This window comes from Lepeophtheirus salmonis, chromosome 7 (assembly GCF_016086655.4).
Source record: "Lepeophtheirus salmonis chromosome 7, UVic_Lsal_1.4, whole genome shotgun sequence".
Classification (NCBI taxonomy): Eukaryota; Metazoa; Arthropoda; class Copepoda; order Siphonostomatoida; family Caligidae; genus Lepeophtheirus; species Lepeophtheirus salmonis.
Window position 1 is genome coordinate 36,532,761 of NC_052137.2, and position 24,736 is coordinate 36,557,496.

A 24,736-nucleotide genomic window follows, 5' to 3' on the forward strand; every position below is an offset into this window, starting at 1 on the left:
TAGAAAATAAACATAGTTACTAGCACAAATTAACTTCTTTAGGGTATAAGAAAAGAGCTGAGGTATGAATAAATTATCTACTCAAGTTTAAGATGTCCTGGGGTCACAAACTTTGATTAAGGTTGTAACTTTGTACTTTATTTTCCAAATATTTCCTTCACTTCCTCAGCAAAAAAAAAATGATATTCAAATGGAAATTATTGCTGATTTAAATTTTTATTCTCTGTTGTAAGATATAATTAGTTAGTATTGTTATAAATATTTTTGTCAATAAAAAAACACATAACATATTATATTGAAGTACAGAGCAAAAATGATGACTCAGAACTTGAACAGTGATTTCATGAATCACTTTGCAAATGAGAATTGAAGCAAATTGTCATCTTTTTAACGTAATGGTTTTATAATGGAAGTCCGTCAATTCATGCCAATTATAATTAGACAAAGTTTATATAGAAAATATAAATGTAAAAACTAATGTATACTCGGAAAACTCAGAGAATGGCATTTGAGATTCAAATATAGTTAATTTGTATAATTTTATACACAAAATAATTTTAAGCCTTGAAGTAATTTGGCAATTAGACCATTGAATTACTTTTATTTAGATAATAACGCTGGTAATCATTACAATGTGTTATAACCCATGTTCAATGACGGAACTTCTGCGTAGTAGATCATTTTTGAAACAGAGATCCAGAAATCATAAAAGCAACGTAATAAGTCAATATTTATTATTACATCATAAGACATTTTATAGCTTGGGTACTCAAAACGTTGAAGTATACATTTAGCCATGGTAAAAGCAAACTAGAAATAACAATTGGGTTTGGCCCTTGCATAACCCAAAAAATTGTGTAATAAGAGAAAATGAGAAGTTATATAACGCTTCATTCAAATAAGGGTCAGCATCATCTTCAAATCTTGGTCAACACCTATGTGGACTAAAGAAATTTACAAGACGGAATATACATATATTAAGGAGGAACAGTGAATATTATGTAGGTGATGAAGAATAAGAAGAAGAGTTGAGTTGGGCCTGCGAAAGTAAGCGGATGAAGATTGGTTATTCAAACAACGGCCGTGTGTTCATCATAGAATTCACATTGTATATTTTTCAGTTAATAATCTCAGTATTGAACTGCCTTTAAACCTATTCAGATGAAATGATCTATTTATCATATTGTTTACTTATTTGTGTTGTGAGTGTGTTAAGAGTGTCATCCACAACAGAAGGTTCAGGCAAGTAACCATTGTTATTCTACACGCATATAATGGTATTATACTATGTGTGCTCCGTATAAATTGTTTCCAATAGATATATACACAATCCCTCCTTAGAAGAGGCCATTTCCTCTGAAACAAAATTTAGCATTCACATATACGATATCTATACATATATATATGTCTCTTATATCCAGAGTCTCCATTTGATAAGATCTTAATTCTTTTATTCGATGTACTGTATCATGCATATCTTTGTACAATATGTTTTTATGTGTACATTTATTTCTTAAATACACGTACAGGCTCCGTGCACCGTTTTTGAAAGTGGAGGGGACATCAGATCTGACATTTTTTTGCTCCTATGTGTCATTGTAAATTCGAAAAAGTGAGAGGGCCATGGCTCCTCTAGCCCCTATTTTGCACGGAACTTATTTTATGGACTGCAAAATATCTACTCGTATATGTATGTACAATGTACATAAATTAGACCATTTTGAAAATGAAATAAGCCTTTGGAATAAGAAAAGTAAGGATTTGCAATTTGACTCCCCTTCATATACTATTTTTCTTTTGGAACCATAAAATAGTTCTTATTACAATATTATTATACACACATATGTGCTATGCATATGAACTGACCCAAAAATGTATGCTCCAATTACAAACCGTAACAAATTTTTTATATTACTTATGAACTATGAATGTTAATTAAATTTGAAACATCCTTTACTTAATTTGATGGTGAGTATTTCGTTTGAAAAGAAAAACTCGTTGGAGAATAAGTCTTAAAAGTAAACTCCTCCATCTGATAATACATATGTGCATTTCTTGATTTTAAAACATGGATATGTATTGTAGGTACGCTTGTTTAAATATTTCTTAATGTTCAAACAAAACATATTGGAAGAGAACTTGAGTATGAAAACTCTTTATTTAAATGTGCGCCAATCTCGATGATTAAGTCTGAATTGGATACAATGATTGTGAGACATTTAGCAAAGTATGAAGGAAATTTACCTCATATATAGATGGATGACAATTCCTTCCGATCTCCTAAATTCACAATGCTCACGGATTTAATGGATAGTTGAGCATTAAAATTCAATTATCCAATCCAATTCATTCTACAAATGCATACATAATTCTCTATTTAAAATGCAAAATTTAATTCACATTGGTAATTTACTGTTTTATTTTATAGATTAGAGCATATTTTGCAAATTTATATTTATCTCTAATGAGGATTGTGAACTATCATACTTGAACGAATAATTATTCCCCTATTAACTTGTGTGTAAAGTTATTATAATGATTTTCATATATAACTGAATTTTCCATTGCATAATACATATAACAGTTCGTTATTCACGAATATAGGTCTAAAAGCTTCATTTTTTACTTTGAAAGGCCATTAGCGAAAGAATAAGTTTGTCGAAAGCAAATAATATTGTAGTCGACTAAATTACTTGTTAGATAATAAATAACATAATTTGTTAAATGATTTGAAATTGAAAATAAAGTAACTAATAGCAAAAATCTTTTGATTGTAAGTACATAATTACATTAAACCAATGCTTTAATAAAATAATCAGCAAGAATCATACATTAAAGGCCCCTTGAAAGTTAATCCATAACCAATATAATCATAAATATAAGTGCGAAATGTATGATTAAATATTCATTTCCATAATTGTTTTACAATATGTCAATTCATTAAAATTGTGATCTTATTATAATATTTATTCTGCTAATATACAAAATTCTAAATTACTCATGGGTCTCCTTTATAACCATTAAAACGTTTATAAACTGTTTCAAGATTAGTGCTATCTTCTTTTCCTTTTTTCAGTAACTACCAGATTAATTTACAATGAACCGGTTAAAATACATGATGTACTTTTTATTGTATTTCACAACCTTTCCTTCAAAAATTGAAAGAAAAAGGACCCAAAACCAGTTGTAGTTAGCCGATTATTCCTAACAGTTGGACCATTATTTATTTAGTAGGGGGAGAGGGATAGCAGCTTAACAAGAACTAATTTGAGTTAAACCCATTAAAATTATAATTTGGGAGAGAGTAATAGATAAATCCACAGCTGAAAAAAGTAAAAAATACATTTGAATGTTGGTGGACTAACTTGGAACTGAGTTTACCTCATGGCCAGCAAGTATTAATAACATTTGATCCCCTTTAAGGTAGAAACCCCTTCTGGAATGTTCCAAATTTTTCTTACAGAAATCTTATGTATTAATGGATACCTCTTATCCGACCTATAACGCCTTTATATGATATACTTGTTCTGTACAAGTTGGTATGTCTAAACGAGTTGCAACATGTATAAGTAAATTGTACAAGTTGCAATTTATTTGTCAAAATACATGATTTAATTACAACAGTGGTCATTTTTAATTACCAACTATTAACTGGTACTATCATTTAATTGTGATGTATAACAATTATATGGTTATTATGTATTTATGAGTAATATAACTGTTGGGCATATTCAATTATTGCATTAGCATCATTCCAAGTACTGTAAATCCTTCATTTAAAACTATTCATCTCTTATTTGGTCACAACTCGATACGCATGCAATGAGCCTACTTACTATAATTGTTTTTCAATACTAAAATTTTGGGCTTCAATACCGAAATCCCTATACTTAAAATTTGTGAATGTAAAATATAGACTTATTTATTGATAAATACACATACATCTGTGACGCATATTATTAAGTTCCTCCATAAAGCTACAAATAGTTCTCTGGAATTTGAGCAAATAAATAAAGTCATGCTCAATATTTTTAAAAGATTCATTTATTTATAATATGGCTTATGAACTATGACATCATATTGGTTTAAGCCACTCCTTAAAGGCAACCAAGTATTATTGTATTCACATATTATGCACACTCTTCCTCTTTATGTACCTAGAATGTTGCAAACCATTATTTGAATAGATAAATGGATTTCCCTTGCAGGTAACTTCTCGTACATACGTAGAGTGTACAGTATTCATAAATGGTTGGTAGACTATGAATATAAGACATTTTATCATAGTTTTCATCAGCCTTCATGAGTTGGCGTCTCTTACGTCAATCATTAAAACTTTTATTTTTAATAAATAGAAACTTATATGTATTTATACTTTATTTCGAAACAAAGTTTATATATATTTATTAGGAAGTCTCTTGACGAAATTCTTTATAGTATTAGGTAGTAGTTAGAAATAATTATGGGTTCTTCCTCTTGTAGTATACAAAATATTTCCGATGAGAAATAAGTGGGAGGTTGAAATACATATAAAGATACCCACAATAAACATCATAATTAGTTGAACAAATGGTCCAGGAAAATTAATTGCAGATTAGCATTCCTATGTTGAGCAATTATAAGTTCATTATTATCAATTAAATATATACATTTTAAATGCGTTCATCTTTGTTTGAGTGTGAGTATTTAGGAAGGCAAAGAGTAACATTACATCTGAATGATCTTGCAAATTATTCTACAAAATGTATACCTGTATAACTTTGTGAAAACGAGCACCAAAGCAGCCTACAATGGTTATAGCTGCAATTTACGGAAACTATCATTGATCTAAAGATAAAACATTGGAAAATCTTAATATCATTTATATTTACAGAAACATCAAAATGAAAGGTTTCCGTGATTTGCTTCCCTCTATTTTTGCTACGATTATTTTTGTGCTGATGTTATTTTTGCACCAACTAGCCTTAGCCAAATCTTAGGATCAGTCTTATCAGTCCTGGAGACCGATCGTTCGGACTGTCAGTACTACAATTAATTTTAAAAAAGAAATAAAGTTGAGTGACGTTGTTAAGGACCAAACTTTATCTATTTTAGGACTGATATACAGGAATGAATTGGACTGGACTGAGACGGAACTGGAGGGGACTGTAGTCTTCATTTCTAAATAAGGATCCAGACAATAATACTAGTGAGTGTGCTCATGAAAAACAGTGAGCTACACTAACTATTTAATGGGAAGTTATCTTCTATTTAAGCTTATTAAAGTAAAATTTGTCTCTTAGTCGACTTCTACATATTTACTCCAAACATTGCCGAGTACTACCGCTAGTACTTTCATAAAATAAAAAGAAATTACATAAATTTGAATTTTATAAAAAAAATGAAGAAATTACTAGTACAGGGGGGTAGGGAAATTATATCATGGTGACGGCATCAGGGAAGGGGTCACGTGATTTTATTGGGGGGCAGGGCCAAGACTGAAGTCTTTCATTGGAAGTGGGGTCTTAGACTTTTTTGATATAATGTTTTTGTTTTTCATAAATTCGAAATTAGAACAATAACTTTTTTTATGAAGAGGCCCAAAAAAATTAATTTTAGAGTTCAATTTTTTTTTGGAAGAGATAAAAGTTTTAGTTTTACAAAAGACAAATTCATAAGTCAATTTTTTTTAGACAACCCCCAAAAGTGGAGGGAATGACTCCTTGAGCCCTATAGATCCGGCGCTACTTACCTGGGGGAATTTCCTACCTAAAATTGACCTTAGTCACAGTTCTGGGTTGAGTGCTCTTGTTACTCTCAAATAGTTGTTGTTAATGCACCATTAAAGGTATTTATTACTAGTGATGAATAATTATCCATCTTTCTGGGATTCCTGGGAATCAATAATATCAGTCATGCTTAAAAATTATCGGGAATTATCGGAAAAATTATCAATACAAATGAGTTTTATATTTAAGTTTTTAGATGCTTTAAATTTACATTTGTATGTAATAATGGAGAATGTATGAAGAATATCATCGCCTAGTGGATTGCAAAGCCTAGGAGAAAAAATTCCAAAACTTGAAAAACTGCATTCTGTTTTTTGGTAGAAGTTGGTGGAATATTTAAGAATACCTCTTGTACGAGGACTTTAGCTTCATTTAAGCACCCATTTTGATGATACAAAGCCATAGCTTTTTTCACTACTTTATCAGTGCAAAATTAATCATCATTTACTTTAGCAGCAGATTTCTTATTTCAGAATTCCTTAAACATTATTCGATAAGTTTGGCCTTTTAAAGTTGAGGTTGACAGTTTCCATTACTTCTTGAGTACAATACTCATTTTCTCTTGCAAAAAGGTTTCTCACCAACTCAATTTCAAGATTGACCACTTTTGTTTTATTAACGAAAAGATTAACATTATCTTCTTTATTAGTCAAATATTCAGGATAACTACAATTCTAAATTCGATAAATTTGCCGGGAATTGCCAAAAAATTATCGGGAATTCATAAAAGAAGTTTCTCTAAATTCCTGGGATAATTCCCAGTAACCAACAGTATTTATTACTCAAAACTGCTGGAACACAAGTTGTAGAAGCTTACGAGAAATCGAAGAAACCCAACTTCCTCCACTCTACCCATCATATGAATGTAGTGCTAAATTTACCAATACCGTTGCCTATTAAATGTGTCTAACATATAATATATCCGTATTTATGTAATCCGCTTAATCTCATATGAATACATAAGGATGATTCCAAGTCATTCCAACTTGTACCACATATGTATGATTAGAATTACATATTTACTCCAAACAACTGATTGAAAATTCACAAATGAGATTACCATTTAATGTGCTCTATTTTTCATACAAATATCATCTGTATTATAGGTATATTATATACATGTGAGTTGTATGCATAAATATATATCTATGTAATATTATTTATACTCGACTGCTTGTGTAAATTAGGAGCACATTAAGCTTATTACTTATATATTAGAGAGTGGGAGGATTTCCTTTTTGGTCATATATAGGTATATAATATAATTAAGGGTTGAGTTGAGTACCTATGGGCTATATAATATAGCACATAGGTACTCAACTCAACCTTTAATTATTATGTAATCATGATTACAAGATACAAATGGATTATTATTTATATATAATTAATTTATTTTCTTCTTTTTGTTGGAGGAATGAGATCCCCTATTCGCTTGATATACAAATGATTGTCCATGGATGAATTAAATTTAGTGCCTTGTATACTATTTTTAAGATTTTAGTGTTAGAATAATATTATATTACACGTTATCATAAATAGTATCATTTTCAATAACAGGCTCTAATGAAGATGAGGCGGCACTATATATTAAGGAACAAGATAGACAAAATTCAGAACTTTCTCCAACCACTCCACCAGAAATAATTTACTGGGCATCTTGGAAAAAGAACATAACAGTTTATGATAAAAATGGAATGGCCTGGTACTGCTACACTTACCGTCAATCGCACTGTAGTCCTCTCAGTCCTATTGCAAAGGCATCAAGTATTCCTCATGCAAAATATTGAAAGAATATGAATGATAAATGTTTCTTTTTTTCTTCTTCATTTTCAGACTCTATTAATAGGCAAAAATCCACATCAGGAAAGGGCAAGGTGAGAAAATTATTTCATTAACATTTGTACTGATATGAAATTATTGCTTGAATCATTATAACACATTATTGGTAGGTATTTCTTGATGGAGAGTATAATCAGGTCAATGGAACAGTGATTAACATTGATAGTAAGATGAACTTAAAAGGAGGAAACTATTATCCCTTGTTTCCAGAGCATGATATCTCAGGAGAAGGAAGGCATCCCACATCTTCTGTAGACTTTAGAGGTATTACCAAAGTGTCAAGTGACAAAATGACCACTCAAGCCCCTTCAAACTTTTACTACGACCCAAAAACTTCTGCGCCAATAAGTTTAACTACCTACACTTCCGATCAAAGTAGAGGAAATACAAATCAAAATTATCCACAAACACAATCCCCTTTTTATGGAAATACTCAATTCCCTGAGCAATATCCTATCTCTAGTACAAATACATTTACTCCAGTTCGGCCAGTACCACGAGGGATTCCATTCCCAAACGTTGGAAGGAGAACCCCCCTTGGAGACGGATATTACTATAATAATGATGGAGAAGTTAGAAATAGATCAACTGTTCCAACAATATGGAGAATAATCAAAACAGTGACACGACATCGACCAACTACAGTTCCAACATCTGTCTTTTTTGTCAATGAAAAACATAATACAGTAACACCTAGTTCTACATATTCTCAAGCACATTCAGGAATAAATTTAAGTATACTTGGAGATAAGTCATTATCAACCACTGGGGTGACACTTAGTCCACCAAATCCAACCACTCATAAGGCTTATCCTAGCTCAGAATTCGATGAAAACTGGCAATCTCAGGACACTTCCAATACATTAATTTGGTCTAATAGTCGAGACCTTGATACAAACAACGGAAGATTCAACAAAGATCCAAATACTCATTCAGAATCTAATGATAGGAAAAAAGATACCAAAACTATCCTTACTACGGGCTCCAAAGATTTTTCAGAGTTAAGTCCGCTAACCCCAGAAAATGATTATACAACTGAATCGTATGATCCGTTTGAATGGAATCAATCGACGCCAGATGAAAGTGTTTTTGGTGCCAGATTATCGCCACCAACAGTGAGGTATATATCCACCACAACAACTTCTCCTCAATATGACGATGGTAATTTGAGTTTATTTCCACCAGAGAAAGAATTTTCCTCTCAAATGGAGAATAAGAACAAGAATAATAATCCAAACATTGGCTCAAATCGTCCTGAATATCAGGGAAATCCACGGGGCTTTGATACGGGTTTCACTTTTAATGAGCAAAAAAATGCACAAGCAAACAAAGAAGGCGATTTCAGTTCTCAAGGAACTACTCCGAACTCATTATTTTCCCAAGTGACCTTTAAATGGAAAGATGAAATTAATAAAGAAGACTCTGAAACCGTTATCGATCCTAAAGTCCCTGTGTTTGATCCTAAAGAACAAACTGAAACTGATTCGACCACTCCAGTAGCATTTTCAGATGAATTTCCTTCCTCTGAAGAGGAGGGAAATAACAAGAATGACTTGAATATTCCCATATTTGTTAATAATGGGGATGACCAAATAATAGAGTCCTCTACAAAACGCCTTGATGAGAAAATTTTACTGGTTGATGGAATAAGTGTAAATCAAGGGACAACAACCGTTTCCTATACTTTCACGGAATCAAAAACTACTCCAGGAAAGAAAGAGCCTGTAGGGAAATTTGATGGCCAAAAACAATATGAAAACTCCCGTGATTCCATCAGCACAGATAAACCTATTAGAGACGACATCGATTTTGGCTCAATATCGGAAGAGACTTTTATAAGAAATACACCAACACCAACTTCAGAACAGAATGCTGAAGAAATTGGATTTACAAAAAATACTGCGGATCCATTAAGTAGAACAACAGAGAGAACATTTGATTCCAACTCAAAAGATCGAACAGCCTCAAAGGAAGGAGAATTAGAAACTAACTCTGAGGGTAGAAATAATCAAAATAATGCATTTGATGAAATATTAACGGCAATTACTTCCACCACATTCTCTCCATTACCTTTTGATGATACAACAGAATTTGTTCCAATTGAAAAAGATAGAGATACCTCATCAACGAATTTTCAAAATGAGGTTGGCAACAAAACCTTCATTTCCAATCCCACAGAAAAAAACTCAGCCACTGTTCCTATAGATTTCGCTGGAACAACAACTTCACCCAATGTTTTTATCGTCTCACATGGAAAAAGCGGAGAAATTGATGTATCAACATTGGCAAATAATATTGAGGAAGGTACTGAATCCATTCTTGATTTCTCTAATTATGATACGACTACCATAACTTCAGTTCCCAATATTGAAGTGTCTTCAAATGTCCCTGACAATGCAAATGATTTTAGGGATACAACTACAGATTATCCTACTACTGTGGCTCCGAAAAATGAAAATAACAATTTTCTTTCTATTTTCTCAAATGTTACTTTTATTCCTGGGAAGAATGGACTATCAGTTGATATGAATGTTAAACCCTTCGGTAATGAATCTTTTCAAATTCCCCCATCTCCTGCATTTACAGTTGGTGGTGATCCATGTCAAACACCTTGTATGCTAGATAATGAGTAAGTTTTATAATAGTATAGTTGATTAAGGTAATGAAATTAAAACTTATGCATGATTTATTGTAGGAGGAAAACCTTTACATGCAGAAAGAGATTCAGCAGTCAAACTCAGCCGTTATTAAATATTGGATATTGTACTCCTGTGTCTGGAGTTGGTCATGATGGATTGCCTTGTAAAGAAACGTGTAAATTAGAATCCGATGAAATTTGGAAATGTGGTCGTAATCAATTTTGTACTCCTGATCACCTTATCGAAACTGCATCGCAGGTAACATTATAAATAATGGAAGGACAATTATTATAAATAATATTCGCTTTTAAATAATTAGTTTAATGAACTCTCTCTTGTGAAAACAACTCAAGAACCAATTGATGGTATTCAATATTATCCTTTTAATCCTGTTGATGCAAAAGAATATGAAGATACTCCATTTGCTCAAGCATATACTGTCTTTGGTGACCCTTGTCAAGATGCATGTATACAACATTTAAATGAAAACTCAACCACTTGTACAAAATTAAATTCACAAGAAAGGAGTCCATGTACTGTAAATTCAGGACTAACTCACAATGGTCGAATTTGTAAAGGACCTTGTCAAAAAGGTACAAATTCATACTTTTCCTGTCCAACTGCAAGGGGAAGCAATGATGGATATTGCACGCCAGGATTTTTGATTTTAAAAGCCAATGAATGGTTTTTTGTGAATTCAATAAAGGTATTTGATTATATAATGCAGGAAAGTTAGGTCATATTTTCATAATTTCAGGATGAAGAATCAACAACGATACAAGTTTTAGATCCATCCAAAAATAAATCCAATATTCCTTCTGTATCTTTTTTCCCATTCAATGTCGAAGAAGCAGAGGAGTACAAAAGTATACCCTTTGCTCAGGCGTATACTGCTTATGGAGAGACATGTCTAAATGCATGTATACAAGAGCCAACAGAAAAATTCACATCTTGTACAGTATTAGAAACAAACGAAAGAAAGCCTTGCAGTATTAATTCAGGGATAACCCATACCAGCCAATCTTGTAACGGGCCCTGTGTAAAAGGCGGAAAATCATACTTTTCGTGTCCAACAAACAACAAAGAGATTGGATACTGCACTCCTCGATTTTTGATTTCCAAGGCTAAAGAATGGAATTTCGTTAATAACTTCGGACTAGAAGAAAAGGTTTCCGTTGAAAAAATAAATAAAAATGCTTCAGAAATCACAGTTGCTCCTGGATTTACTGTTTATGGGGAACCATGTATTAATACTTGCAAATATAGAGGATTAAATTTTGCATCATGCACAAAAAAGAATCCAAGCCCTACAGGTGAATGGAGCCAAATTGGCTATTGTACCGAAGAAATCGGCGTTACTCATACAGGAGAACCATGCCAAAGAGAGTGCAGAAAAAGAGGCTATGAATTTTATTGGTGTACACAAAAGAATAATAAATTTGGGTATTGCACTCCAGACCAATTAATAGAGATATCTAAAAATTGGGATGGATTAATTGTAAGTAAAATTAGTATCAAAAACATTTAAGTAAAAAAAATTATATAGAAAAATAATCGAATTATACTACAAATTTAACATAAAAATATTAAAGGAATATAAAACAGAAAGCAAAACCGAAACTACAACAGACTCATTATGGAAATTTGAAGAAACAAACCTTGCAAAAACAACGACGATTAATCCCAACATTTATTCAGGAAAAAATCAAGAATATGACAAAATTCCAAGTGCTATGGCTTATACTACATTTGGAGAACCATGTCAAGATGCCTGTAGACAACGATCAAATGAACTAATGAGCATGTGTACAAATATAAACTCCAACGAACGAAAGCCATGTTCCAATAGCTCTGGAATTACTTCTAAGGGGCAAACTTGTATAGGACCTTGTGAAAAAAGTGGAAATGATTTCTTTTCATGCCCAACTTCAGAGAAAAATGGATATTGTACTCCTGGATTCCTAGTCTTGAGAGCAAATGAATGGGCTTATGCTAATGGGTTAAAGGTATTTTTTCTTATCTTCAATCAATTTCAACATTTCTGGCAACGTTGTTTTTTTTTTTCTAAATATTAATTAGGAGGATACAACAACAGGCACAGATTCTCCGATTTTATTGCCAAATGTATCTTCTATTTCGTTCTATCCGTTCAATTTGGATGAGGCCAAAGATTATGAGAACGTTTCCCTTGCTCCAGGTTACACTGCTTTTGGAGAACCTTGTCAAGATGCATGCAGTAAAAAAGATGGAGATAGTACAACTTCATGTACTAAACTAGATTCTGATCAACGAGGTCCTTGTACAATTAGTTCAGGAATAACTCATAATGGTCAGACTTGTGAAGGTACTTGTGAGAAAAAAGGAAACTCTTTCTTCACATGTGACACAAAGGAAGGTAATGGAATTGGGTATTGTACACCTGGGTTCCTGGTTTTGAAAGCCAATGAATGGGATTTTGCTAATAAGAACAACAAAGTAAGTTATTTAAGTAAATAATAATTAAAAAGTTAATAACATTTTGTACTATAGAATGATACAAAGACCCCTGTTCCCTACTTCCCATTTAATATCGATGATGCAAGATCATATAACGATATTCCAAGTGCTGTGGCTTATACCACATATGGAGAACCATGTCAAGATTCCTGTAGACAACGATCAAATGAACTAATGAGCATGTGTACCAAGATGAATTCCAACGAACGAAAGCCATGTTCCAATAGCTCTGGAATTACTTCTAAGGGACAAACTTGTATAGGACCTTGTGAAAAAAGTAAAAATGATTATTTCACATGCCCAACTTCAGAAAAAAATGGATACTGTACTCCTGGATTCCTAGTCTTGAGAGCTAATGAATGGGCTTATGCTAATGGGTTAAAGGTACTTTTGTTATCTTCAATCAATTTCAACATTTCTGGCAACGTTTTTTTTTTTTCTAAATATTAATTAGGAGGATACACCAACAGGCACAGATTCTCCGATTTTATTGCCAAATGTATCTACCATTTCGTTCAATCCATTCAATTTGGATGAGGCTAAAGATTATGAGAATATCCCCCTTGCTCCAGCATATACTGCTTTCGGAGAACCTTGTCAAGATTCATGCAGTAAAAAAGGTGGAGAGAGTACAACTTCATGTACTAAATTGGATTCTAATCAACGAGGTCCTTGTACAATTAGTTCTGGAATAACTCATAATGGTCAGACTTGTGAAGGTCCTTGTGAGAAAAAAGGAAACTCTTTCTTCACATGTGACACAAAAGAAGGTAATGGAATTGGGTATTGTACACCTGGGTTCCTGGTTTTGAAAGCCAATGAATGGGACTTTGCTAATAAGAACAATAAAGTAAGTTATTTAAGTAAACAGCCATTAAACAGTTAATAGTATATTGTACTATAGAATGATCCCGAGACCCCTGTTTCCTACTTTCCTTTAAATATCGATGATGCCCGATCATATAAAGATATTCCAAGTGCTATGGCTTACACTGCATATGGAGAACCATGTCAAGATGACTGTAGACAACGGTCAAATGAACTATCAACCATGTGTACCAAGATTAATTCTAAAGAGCGAAAACCATGTACCATTAGTTCTGGAATTACTTCTGATGGACAAACATGTAAAGGACCTTGTGAAAAACAAGGAAATGATTTCTTTACATGTCCAACTTCAGAAGAAAATGGATACTGTACTCCTGAATTCCTTGTTTTGAGAGCAAATGAATGGGCTTATGCTAATGGATTAAATGTAATTATTTTTTGTTATGTTCTATTAATTTCAACATTTCTTATAACGTTTCTTTAATTCTAAATATGATTTAGGAGGATACAACATCAAGCACAAATTCGCCGATTTTATGGCCAAATTTCTCTTCCATTTCCTTCTATCCCTTCAATTTGGATGAGGCTAAAGATTATGAGAATGTCCCCCTTGCTCCAGCATACACTGCTTATGGAGAACCTTGTCAAGATTCATGCAGTAAGAAAAACGGAGAAAGTACAACTTCATGCACTAAATTAGATTCTAATCAACGGGGTCCTTGTACAATTAACTCTGGTATTACCAGTGCTGGATATTCTTGTCAAGGATCATGTAAAAAAGGAGATAATGCTTATTTTTCGTGTCCAAATGAAGTACAATTTGAAAATGGTTATTGTACTCCAACTTTCTTAAATTTGAAATCGAATCAATGGAGTTTCTCTAACGTATGTATTCTTCAAAAAAGCATGAAATATCCAGCCTGCTCATTTGTAATACAATATATAATCTTGTAAAATGGTATATAAAGAATAATTACTTAAAGAAAAGATGAATTAGTAATGTAACTAAATATTTTACTTTTTGCATTTTTACAAGAGTATATTTCAATTTATATCTAACTACAATTTGGAGATAATTTTTACTGCCCTTTTTTGTATGTTATTGTTTTTACTATCGATAACATGTTTAATAAGGAAGGGACAAGATATTTAGTTATATTCTTAAAATAATGTACCTACATGATACGTAAAAAAATTTCCCCATATAGTCTTAAGTCAAGAATTTATGATTCAGTCCCATGATTATGTAAATATTTCAAGTTATTAATAATTTAGTCGAGTCGAAAATGTCATTTTATTGATGAAGATCGCGATTAACTGTTTTTTTATAGTTATGTTGCAAATTAAGATTCTATAATTATGTTTAAATTATTTGCAATCTTTGGAGGAGATTAAATTGCTCATGTAATGTCATATTCATACATTTTGAATTCTAAATCATACTCCATTTCAATGTGCAAAGTAATTTAGTTCTAACATTAAGAAACTATGTTTAAAATATTAATATAAATTAATCATTATTAATTTTAGGATGATCAAGAATCAATAACAATCACTTCTAAGATAAAAGAAGATGAATCTTATTCATCAACAGGTTCTCCCATTCAAGCAAATTTCTCTTCCATTTCGTTCCATCCCTTCAATTATGACGAGGCCAAAGATTATGAGAATATCCCTTCTGCTCCAGCATATACTGCTTTCGGAGAACCTTGTCAAGATACATGCAGTAAAAAAGATGGTGAAAGTACAACTTCATGTACTAAATTAGATTCTGATCAACGAGGTCCTTGTACAATTAGTTCCGGAATAACTCATAATGGTCAGACTTGTGAAGGTCCTTGTGAGAAAAAAGGAAACTCTTTCTTCGCATGTGACACAAAAGAAGGTAATGGAATTGGGTATTGTACACCTGGGTTCCTGGTTTTGAAAGCCAATGAATGGGATTTTGGTAATAAGAACAACAAAGTAAGTCATTTAAGTAAACAACACTTCCACAATTAATAATATATTTTATCATAGAATTCGGAGAGGCCTGTTTCCTACTTTCCTTTTAATATAGATGAAGCCAGATCATATAATGATATTCCAAGTGCTATGGCTTACACTGCATATGGAGAACCATGTCAAGATGTATGTAGTCAAAAGTCAAATGAACTATCAACCATGTGTACCAAGATTGATTCTAACGAGCGAAAGCCATGTACTATTAGCTCTGGAATTACTTCTGATGGACAAACTTGTAAAGGACCATGTGAAAAACGAGGAAATGATTACTTCACATGTCCAACTTCTGAGGAAAATGGATACTGTACTCCTGGATTCCTTATTTTAAGAGCAAATGAATGGGCTTATGCTAATGGATTAAACGTAATTATTATTATTTTTTTTATGTTTTTTTTTTTTTATTATAAATATTATTTAGGAGGATATAACATCAGGTACTGATTCACCAATTTCATGGCCAAATTTCTCTTCCATTTCCTTTCATCCGTTCAATTTGGATGAGGCCAAAGATTATGAGAACGTTTCCCTTGCTCCAGGTTACACTGCTTTTGGAGAACCTTGTCAAGATGCATGCAGTAAAAAAGATGGAGAGAGTACAACTTCATGTACTAAATTAGATTCTGATCAACGAGGTCCTTGTACAATTAGTTCCGGAATAACTCATAATGGTCAGACTTGTGAAGGTGCTTGTGAGAAAAAAGGAAACTCTTTCTTCACATGTGACACAATGGAAAGTAATGGAATTGGATATTGTACACCTGGATTCCTTGTTTTGAAAGCTAATCAATGGGACTTTGCTAATAAAAACAATAAAGTAAGTGAATTCACCCATTAGCTACCATGATCCCCAAATTGAGACCACAAATTTTCAATCATTTTTTATCAGTAAAAATCATCTTTATAATCATGAATTATCTTTGATTTACGAGATAAAAAAAAGATATTGTAAAATTGGATCTTTTCATCATTTATAAGGTCCATCATTTAAAAAAAAAGATAAATATCAATATTTATAAAAATGACAAAATTTAAACCCTATAATCTCTACAGTAAACTCATTTTGTTTATGTTCTTTTTATATACTTTTTTCCTATTGTGAAGCTGTGTTTTTTTTTGTTAATCTAGTGTAGGGATGTACCGATACTTATTTTGGCTGAGTACTTATTAATTGACTGATTATTTTTTAATGTTTTACTATATACTAAATACAGTTAAAACAAGACCAATAAATGACAGTAATGCTAATAACTCTAAAAAATCTTACTTGCTGCACTAGCCTAGCCTTGCAACTTTACATTCTATATGTTGAAAAGAATTATTGAATGACATAAATAAATTGTTACATGTACATTGTGATAGCATTTTGCAGAGGGCGAGGAGAAGGCGGGAATGAGACTTATAAGTCTACTGAACTATGACTCTTTTGAACATTAGTTACCTGTTTCATGATTTTTGAGAGATAAAATGTATTACTGCTATGGAGAGGAGATGCGCCAACATTTAAAATGATCTTATGTCAGGGATTTATAGTAAAATTATTTTTACATATCTACTATTATTTTATTGCCCATTTTTTTAAACCAACACCAAATGTACGGGGGAAGTCATCATCCAATACAAGATGTTAACACCACAACAATCTATTTATGAATGAACAAAAAATAACGATAGCATTTACCGTTTTCCCTTTTGTTATCTCAAACTGTTATTTTTCTCTGCGTTTTGCCCAACTATTGATATGCCATGGTTGCAAATAAGAGTACATTAATTGCTTTTAAATGAAGTTTTACTTAAAAAATGGTCCACCTTTTGAAACATTTTCAGAAGCAACTTATTCTATGTTAATCCTAACAATTCAAACAATTAATTTATTTTTAGGCAAAGTGTCCACTTAGGCCAATTACCGACTAGTTGACGATTATTCGGTGCATCTCTAGTCGAGTTAAATGAATCATAAAAATTAACTTCTAAATAATTATGCCCATCTGAGGAACCTAATACAATCAAAATTATAAGCAACTAGTGGAGTAATTAGGCGTCTGCTAAAAGACAAATTTTGTTTTAATAAAACGGAATATAACTCCATAAGAAGTTTTTAGGTCACTCTCTGTTTTTCATGAGCACACTCATACGTAACTACTCAATACTTATGTCAATTCATATGATGTGTTTTGTCTTCAAGAAAGAAAGAATAATAATAAAAGTTTGAGTATAAAAAATTAATATGATGAGTAGTTTAAGTATTTTGAGCGCTAACTAACAAAAAAGACAGAGCTACATTTCGATGCTACATACACAGCCCTGCAATATTAAATTAATAGGACTACACTATTATTTCTTAGATAAAATTGTATGCACATAATATACATCAGGGGGCAATATATATAGTGCACTCTGTACACACGTTCTTTGCTACTTAAACAGCCCTACAATATTCCATAAATACGACTACATTGTCATTTTTTAGATCAAAATATGTTTATAATATACATCAGGGAGCGCTATATACAGTGCACCCAGTGAATGATTCTCATACATTCTTATATATGTTATGTACAAGTTGTACAACAAATTGCAACTTGTATAAGCAAATTTTACAGTTTGTAATTTCTTCGGCTTAAAAGAATTATTTTATCACAACTGGTCAATCCAATAATATATTAACAACAGATATTTTATAATGCCGTTCAATGGGAAATTCAACTTCTTAATATTCAAAGAAGAATTCCTTGTTGTATTTAGAAATGCAACCACAGTATGAATCAAAAATATTGTGGTCATTGATTATTTTGCCCAACACTAAATTTACTTGTTCCAGTTAATGTAAGATTGTGTAGCAACGGAGAGATGGTAGAAAGTACAAGACTAAGGAAACAAAGAAAAAAATGCTTTTACAAAAAGAATGCTACAATACACTGCAAAATAAGTATTGCAGGTATTTATGTACCTAGTGGTACATTAGAATCTGAACACTTTGAATTTTAAAATTCAACAAGATATAATTTATTAATTAATCATATAATTTCAACCAAAATGATACTATCAATTGCTGAGAGTTGGCTTTGAGGGCCTTGATATTTGGATGAAAGGCACTGAAGACCTTCCCCTCAATATTCACCCAAAAGGTTTAGTCGAGAGGGCTGGTATCAGGGCTGTAAGTGGCCAAAAGTGTCTAAAAAGAGTTCAAAAGACTCATTCAATAGATTCTTGCATCGGAAGATGGGGTTCTTTTATTGCTGGTGTCAAAAGTGGTCTCTACACCCTCACAAGTCTCTTTCCATCCACTTTTTGATAGCTCTGGATAGTCTGGTGTGAAAAAGTGAGATTTATTGCATGGGCCTACATGGACTTGAGTAGATTGGCTGGGCTGTTTTCTTTAACTCATCTGGGTCCCGTTTGGTCTTTTTGACAGAGTATTTCTTAGTCTCCAATGTTTCAGAATGGCTGATGACGTAGACAGTGGTCCTTGAGACGTCCAAATGCTCAGGGACATGCGAAAGGAAATTCGAACATCATATTCAAGTGTTATTCTCTTGACTTGTAGCAAGTCAAGAGCTCGGGGTTATTTTTTTTTTTTGTGACTAATTGTTTTTGCTTTAATATATCGAAATATGAATTAATTTCAATAATTCAATCTTCATTAATTATTGAATTAGTAAGTGTTCAGATTTCAATGGATCATACGGTATAGAATATTAAGTTTGGTATAACTTGCAAACTTATGCTGTTGTTGTTTTTTGATGTAATAACATTATTACAATAAAAATAATAGTAAATATATATTTATAATTAAAAGGAAAACTATGATGTCTCTTAGACCATGCTTTTTATAAAGAGGTATTACTCACTAAGTATATTCTAAAAATAAGAAAAAAAATTATTCATCCATAGTCATAAATCATAGAATAAATTATACCATTTCAAACAGTAATAATATACTAATTATATATTTTCCTTTAGATTGATTTGGAGAGCCCCGTTTCCTACTTTCCTTTTAATATCGATGAAGCCAGATCCTATAACAATATTCCAAGTGCTATGGCTTACACTGCATACGGAGAACCATGTCAAGATGCCTGCAGACAACGGTCAAATGAACTATCGGCAATGTGTACCAAAATGAATTCTAACGAGCGAAAGCCATGTACCATTAGCTCTAGGATTACTTCTAATGGGCAAATTTGTAAAGGACCTTGTGAAAAACGAGAAAATGATTTCTTTTCATGTCCAACTTCAGAAGAAAATGGATACTGTACTCCTGGATTCCTTGTTTTGAGAGCCAATGAATGGGCTTATGCTAATGGATTAAATGTAATTATATTTTGTTATGTTTAATCAATTTCAACTTTTCAAATAACTTTTTTTAACTATTATTTAGGAGAATAAAACATCAGGTACTGATTCACCAATTTCATGGCCAAATTTATCTTCCATTTCGTTTCATCCCTTCAATTTGGATGAGGCCGAAGATTATAAAAACGTACCACTTGCTCCTGGATACACTGCTTTTGGAGAATCTTGTCAAGATACATGCAGTAAAAAAGATGGAGAGAATACAACTTCATGTACTAAATTAGATTCTGATCAACGAGGTCCTTGTACAATTAGTTCCGGAATAACTCATAATGGTCAGACTTGTGAAGGTACTTGTGAGAAAAAAGGAAACTCTTTCTTCACATGTGACACAAAGGAAGGTAATGGAATTGGGTATTGTACACCTGGATTCCTTGTTTTGAAAGCCAATCAATGGGACTTTGCTAATAAAAACAATAATGTAAGTTATTTAAGTTAACAACATTTCAACAATTAATAATATACTAATTATATATCTTCCTATAGAATAATCCAGAGAGCCCTGTTCCCTACTTCCCTTTTAATATCGATGAAGCCAGATCCTATAACAATATTCCAAGTGCTATGGCTTACACTGCATACGGAGAACCATGTCAAGATGCCTGCAGACAACGGTCAAATGAACTATCAGCAATGTGTACCAAAATGAATTCTAACGAGCGAAAGCCATGTACCATTAGCTCTAGGATTACTTCTAATGGGCAAATTTGTAAAGGACCTTGTGAAAAACGAGAAAATGATTTTTTTTTCATGTCCAACTTCAGAAGAAAATGGATACTGTACTCCTGGATTCCTTGTTTTGAGAGCCAATGAATGGGCTTATGCTAATAGATTAAATGTAATTATATTTTGTTATGTTTAACCAATTTCAACTTTTCAAATAACTTTTTTAAATATTATTTAGGAGAATACAACATCAGGTATTGATTCACCTATTTCATGGCCAAATTTCTCTTCCATTTCGTTCCATCCATTCAATATCGATGACGCAAAAGATTATGAGAATGTTTCTCTAGCTCCAGCATACACTGCTTTTGGAGAACCTTGTCAAGATGCATGCAGTAAAAGTGATGGAGAGAGTACAACTTCATGTACTAAATTAGATTCTAATCAACGAGGCCCTTGTTCAATTAGTTCAGGAATAACTCATAATGGTCAGATTTGTGAAGGTCCTTGTGAGAAAAAAGGAAACTCTTTCTTCACGTGTGACACAAAGGAACGTAATGGAATTGGCTATTGTACGCCTGGATTCATGATTTTGAAAGTCAATGAATGGGACTTTGTCAATAAGAACAATAAAGTTAGTTATTTAAATAAGTATTATTTAAACAATAACACTTTATATTTGATATATTTTCAAATAGAAAAATCCGGAAAGCCCTGTTTCCTACTTTCCTTTTAATATAGATGAAGCCAGATCATATACTGATATTCCAAGCGCTATGGCTTACACTGCATATGGAGAACCTTGCCAAGATGCATGTAGTCAGAAGTCAAATGAGTTATCAACCATGTGTACTAAGATGAATTCTAACGAGCGAATGCCATGTACAATTAGCTCTGGAATTACTTTTGATGGACAAACTTGTGAAGGACCTTGTGAAAAACGAGGAAATGATTTCTTTTCATGTCCAACTTCAGAAGAAAATGGATACTGTACTCCTGGATTCCTTGTTTTGAGAGCCAATGAATGGGCTTATGCTAATGGATTAAACGTAATTTTGATTAATTTTTCTATTGTGATGTAATAGAACTGTTTATCCTTTATTTCAGAATGGAGTATCTTATCTTATAGCTCCGTCTTTTACTGCTTTTGGTGAGCCTTGTCAAAATTCATGTGAATATAGAGGAGATAATTATACCTCATGTTCTAAGCGATTTCCTAGTTTAACTGGTCCTTGGCTCAATAAGGGATATTGCTCTTCTGATATAAGCTTGGCTTATAATGGAAAAAAATGTCAAGACGAATGTGCAATGAGGAACAATGCATTTTATTCTTGCTCTCTCGAAGATTTATCTTTTGGATATTGTACCCCTAATTTTTTGATAGATAGAACTAAGGTATGACATATTATGGGCGGGTAGCGACTTTGTAAGCTAATATTTTTTAAATTAATTATTTCCATTATATATTTAGTTAAACATGTTTAATCGTATTAAGAAACCAATTAGTGGTGTAAAACGTGTGAAAGTAAATGATTCTTCAACGTTTTTCCAAGCAGAAGACGAAAAAGATTTACAGGATATTATTTATGCTCCAGCGTACACATCATATGGAGACCCATGTTTCAATCCCTGTAAAAAGTATAAGAATGATGACTTCACGTCTTGTAAGATAATGAACTCATCTCTGTGGAAACCTTGCTCATCGAATTCAAAAGTAACACACTTAGGAAGATTATGTAAAGGTCCATGTGAAAAGAGAGTGCAATCCTACTATTCTTGCCCTACGGCAGAATCTAATGTAAATGGTCACTGCACACCAGAATTTCTTATATCGAAAACAATTGAATGGAACTTCATTAATAAAGTAAAATTATATTTTTATAATATATAAAGAGATGATAATTAATTAAACAATATTATTAGGAGGATGAGCCTTTAGCATCTCCTTTCGATCGTGATTTAGATTATCAAGACTTACCTTCCACTGCTCCTGCTTATACAGTTTATGGAGAGCCTTGCAGTGATAGATGTGAAACTAGAGGACATAACTATACATGGTGTACAAAGGAAATCCCGAGTCAAACGGGCCCATTCAGCTTAAAAGGTTATTGTACAAGAGACTTGGGAGTAACCCATAATGGAGAAAAGTGTGCTGAAAAATGTGAAAAACGAGGTTATCAGTTTAATTGGTGTCGTAAAAGTGATACCAGTTTTGGATTTTGTACTCCTGAAAGTCTCATACAAAGGTCAAAAATTTGGAAAGAAGGAGTGGTAAGTTGAAGTGGTAGAATTTGAGTAGAATACTCCAACATACAGCAGGGGTTATCAACAGTTTTTGGGTGTTTGCTGAAACGGAATGAAGAGATCATATCGCGGGGCACACTAATAATAAAACTTACAGCCAATGTTTCATTGTTAATGAGTTAATGAAAAGTGGGCTTTAATTTTAATTGTACTCTAAATAACATAAACATGATAAAAGTCATTGACTCTGGAATATTGTTATTCATACAAATTACAATATCTCAAATGACTGTAATTTGATTTGAATTTTGAAACATATTGTTAAAAGTGGCATCCAGACTGATTTTTAGCAATCCTCATTATCTGATCTTAGTGATTTGAATGAACTTAGTATGATATTTATTTTTCATCCATCCATCTTGAAGAAAGGAAACTTTGCGAAGAAAGGAGAACATTACCTAGCACATGTAGATAAATTGATTTCTCAAAAAAAAAAAAAAGTTGTGTAACTGTGGATTTTGAATTTTTTTTTCAAAAAATTAAATACTTGAAATTCAATTTTTTTCCAAAAAATTAAATTTTTTATGAATTGCTCATGATTTTTAAACTTTTTTCCAAAAGATTCAATTTTTTGTTAATAATAGTTTTTATTTTTTTTCCAAAAAATTTAATTTTTGAAATTTTTTTCCAAAAAATTTTTATTTCTTGTGTATGGTTGTGGATTTTAAATTTTTTCATAAATTTTTATTTTTTTGAAAATAGCTATGAATTTTTGAAATGTTTTTCGCAATGTTTTTGTTATAAAATCTTTTTTGCGGGCCATATGAAATGCACTGGTGGACTGAACTTGCTCTGTGACGTGTTGAAATTTCGGCAATAAAACACCATGTTTCAGCTACATAATTTATTTTATCTTCTAAAAGTTAATCGTTATTAATTATAATTATTTATTGTTAGACGTACACTGCTTATGGGGAAGAATGCTCTAATAAGTGTGCAAAATATGGATATTCGTACAATTGGTGTAAAAAGAAGAAGCCTTCATCAATTGGTACTTGGAGTGATTCCGATTATTGTTCAGTTAAGAGTGGTGAGTAAAGTTTTACACAAATATTAGTTATCTACGTTTATTTTTCCTTCATCTGTATATTTATACTTCAAACATAGTTAATCTGTAACAAAATTAACGTTTTTTGGGGTTTTGAAAGTAATAGGATTTTTTATCACATGAATGCCTTCAAATCAGACTTACTTTTTTTTAAATAATATATGCATATTTATCTATTCACACCTTTTTCAATTTAAAGATTTGATTTACACATGTTGATAACAAATAAGACTGAAACTTGTATATCAATTATGAAAATATTAGGAGTCAAGTTTTGACTAACAATTATTGCATTATCGCCCATTCATTTGTATTCTTTTGTTAAATTTTACAGATCTAACTACCAAGAACACAAAATGTATTGATGAATGTGATAAGAGAGGTTATGATTACTATTGGTGTCGAGACAGTAAAGGTTCATACGGTTACTGCTCTCCTAAAGTGTCATTTTATCCAAACGGAACAATAGTGTTAGGCCCCCGACCTGATACCAACGTATTGGATGAAAGTAATTCTGGAAGTCGTCAAGCTAAGGCCTTTACCGTATTTGGAGAAGCCTGTATTGATGAGTGTAAACCACATGGAGGATATTCTTATACATGGTGTACAAAGATGAAGACTTCAAATATTGGTACATGGTCATGGGCTGATTACTGTACAAATGATTCCAGTGTGACTCCTTATACTGAGCAATGTATTGACGCGTGTGAAAAAAGAGGCTATGCCTTTTATTGGTGCCGTAAAAGTTCATTATGGGGCTATTGTACACCTGATCATCTTTTGAATCTATT

At 32.1% G+C, this 24,736-nt stretch overlaps 1 protein-coding gene and 1 long non-coding RNA gene across 3 annotated transcripts; one reads left to right on the top strand and one right to left on the bottom strand.

Annotated features, from left to right (window-relative positions):
* The first annotated feature begins 784 nt into the window (after positions 1-784).
* On the top strand, positions 785-21,227 carry LOC121121955 (uncharacterized). 2 transcript variants are annotated; one of them, XM_040716945.2, is made up of 20 exons: positions 785-1,242; positions 7,326-7,532; positions 7,602-7,642; positions 7,718-10,236; positions 10,303-10,504; positions 10,566-10,952; positions 11,004-11,744; positions 11,839-12,252; positions 12,326-12,721; positions 12,776-13,126; positions 13,197-13,592; positions 13,647-13,997; positions 14,072-14,455; positions 15,101-15,535; positions 15,590-15,937; positions 15,993-16,388; positions 19,535-19,885; positions 19,953-20,348; positions 20,414-20,765; positions 20,832-21,227. In XM_040716945.2, the coding sequence occupies exons 1-19, from the start codon at positions 1,167-1,169 to the stop codon at positions 20,738-20,740; spliced, it is 8,718 nt and encodes a 2,905-aa protein (XP_040572879.1). In that variant the 5' UTR covers positions 785-1,166; the 3' UTR covers positions 20,741-20,765; positions 20,832-21,227. The 2 variants fall into 2 exon arrangements, with proteins under 2 accessions (XP_040572879.1, XP_071746071.1); XM_071889970.1 differs by lacking the exons at positions 19,535-19,885; positions 19,953-20,348; positions 20,414-20,765; positions 20,832-21,227 and adding an exon at positions 18,393-18,535.
* On the bottom strand, positions 19,341-19,614 carry LOC139905944 (uncharacterized). The gene is made up of 2 exons (XR_011781103.1): positions 19,491-19,614; positions 19,341-19,432 (listed from the first exon to the last, which is right to left on the bottom strand). It is a non-coding gene; the product is annotated as an uncharacterized lncRNA (long non-coding RNA).
* Positions 21,228-24,736: the final 3,509 nt, after the last annotated feature.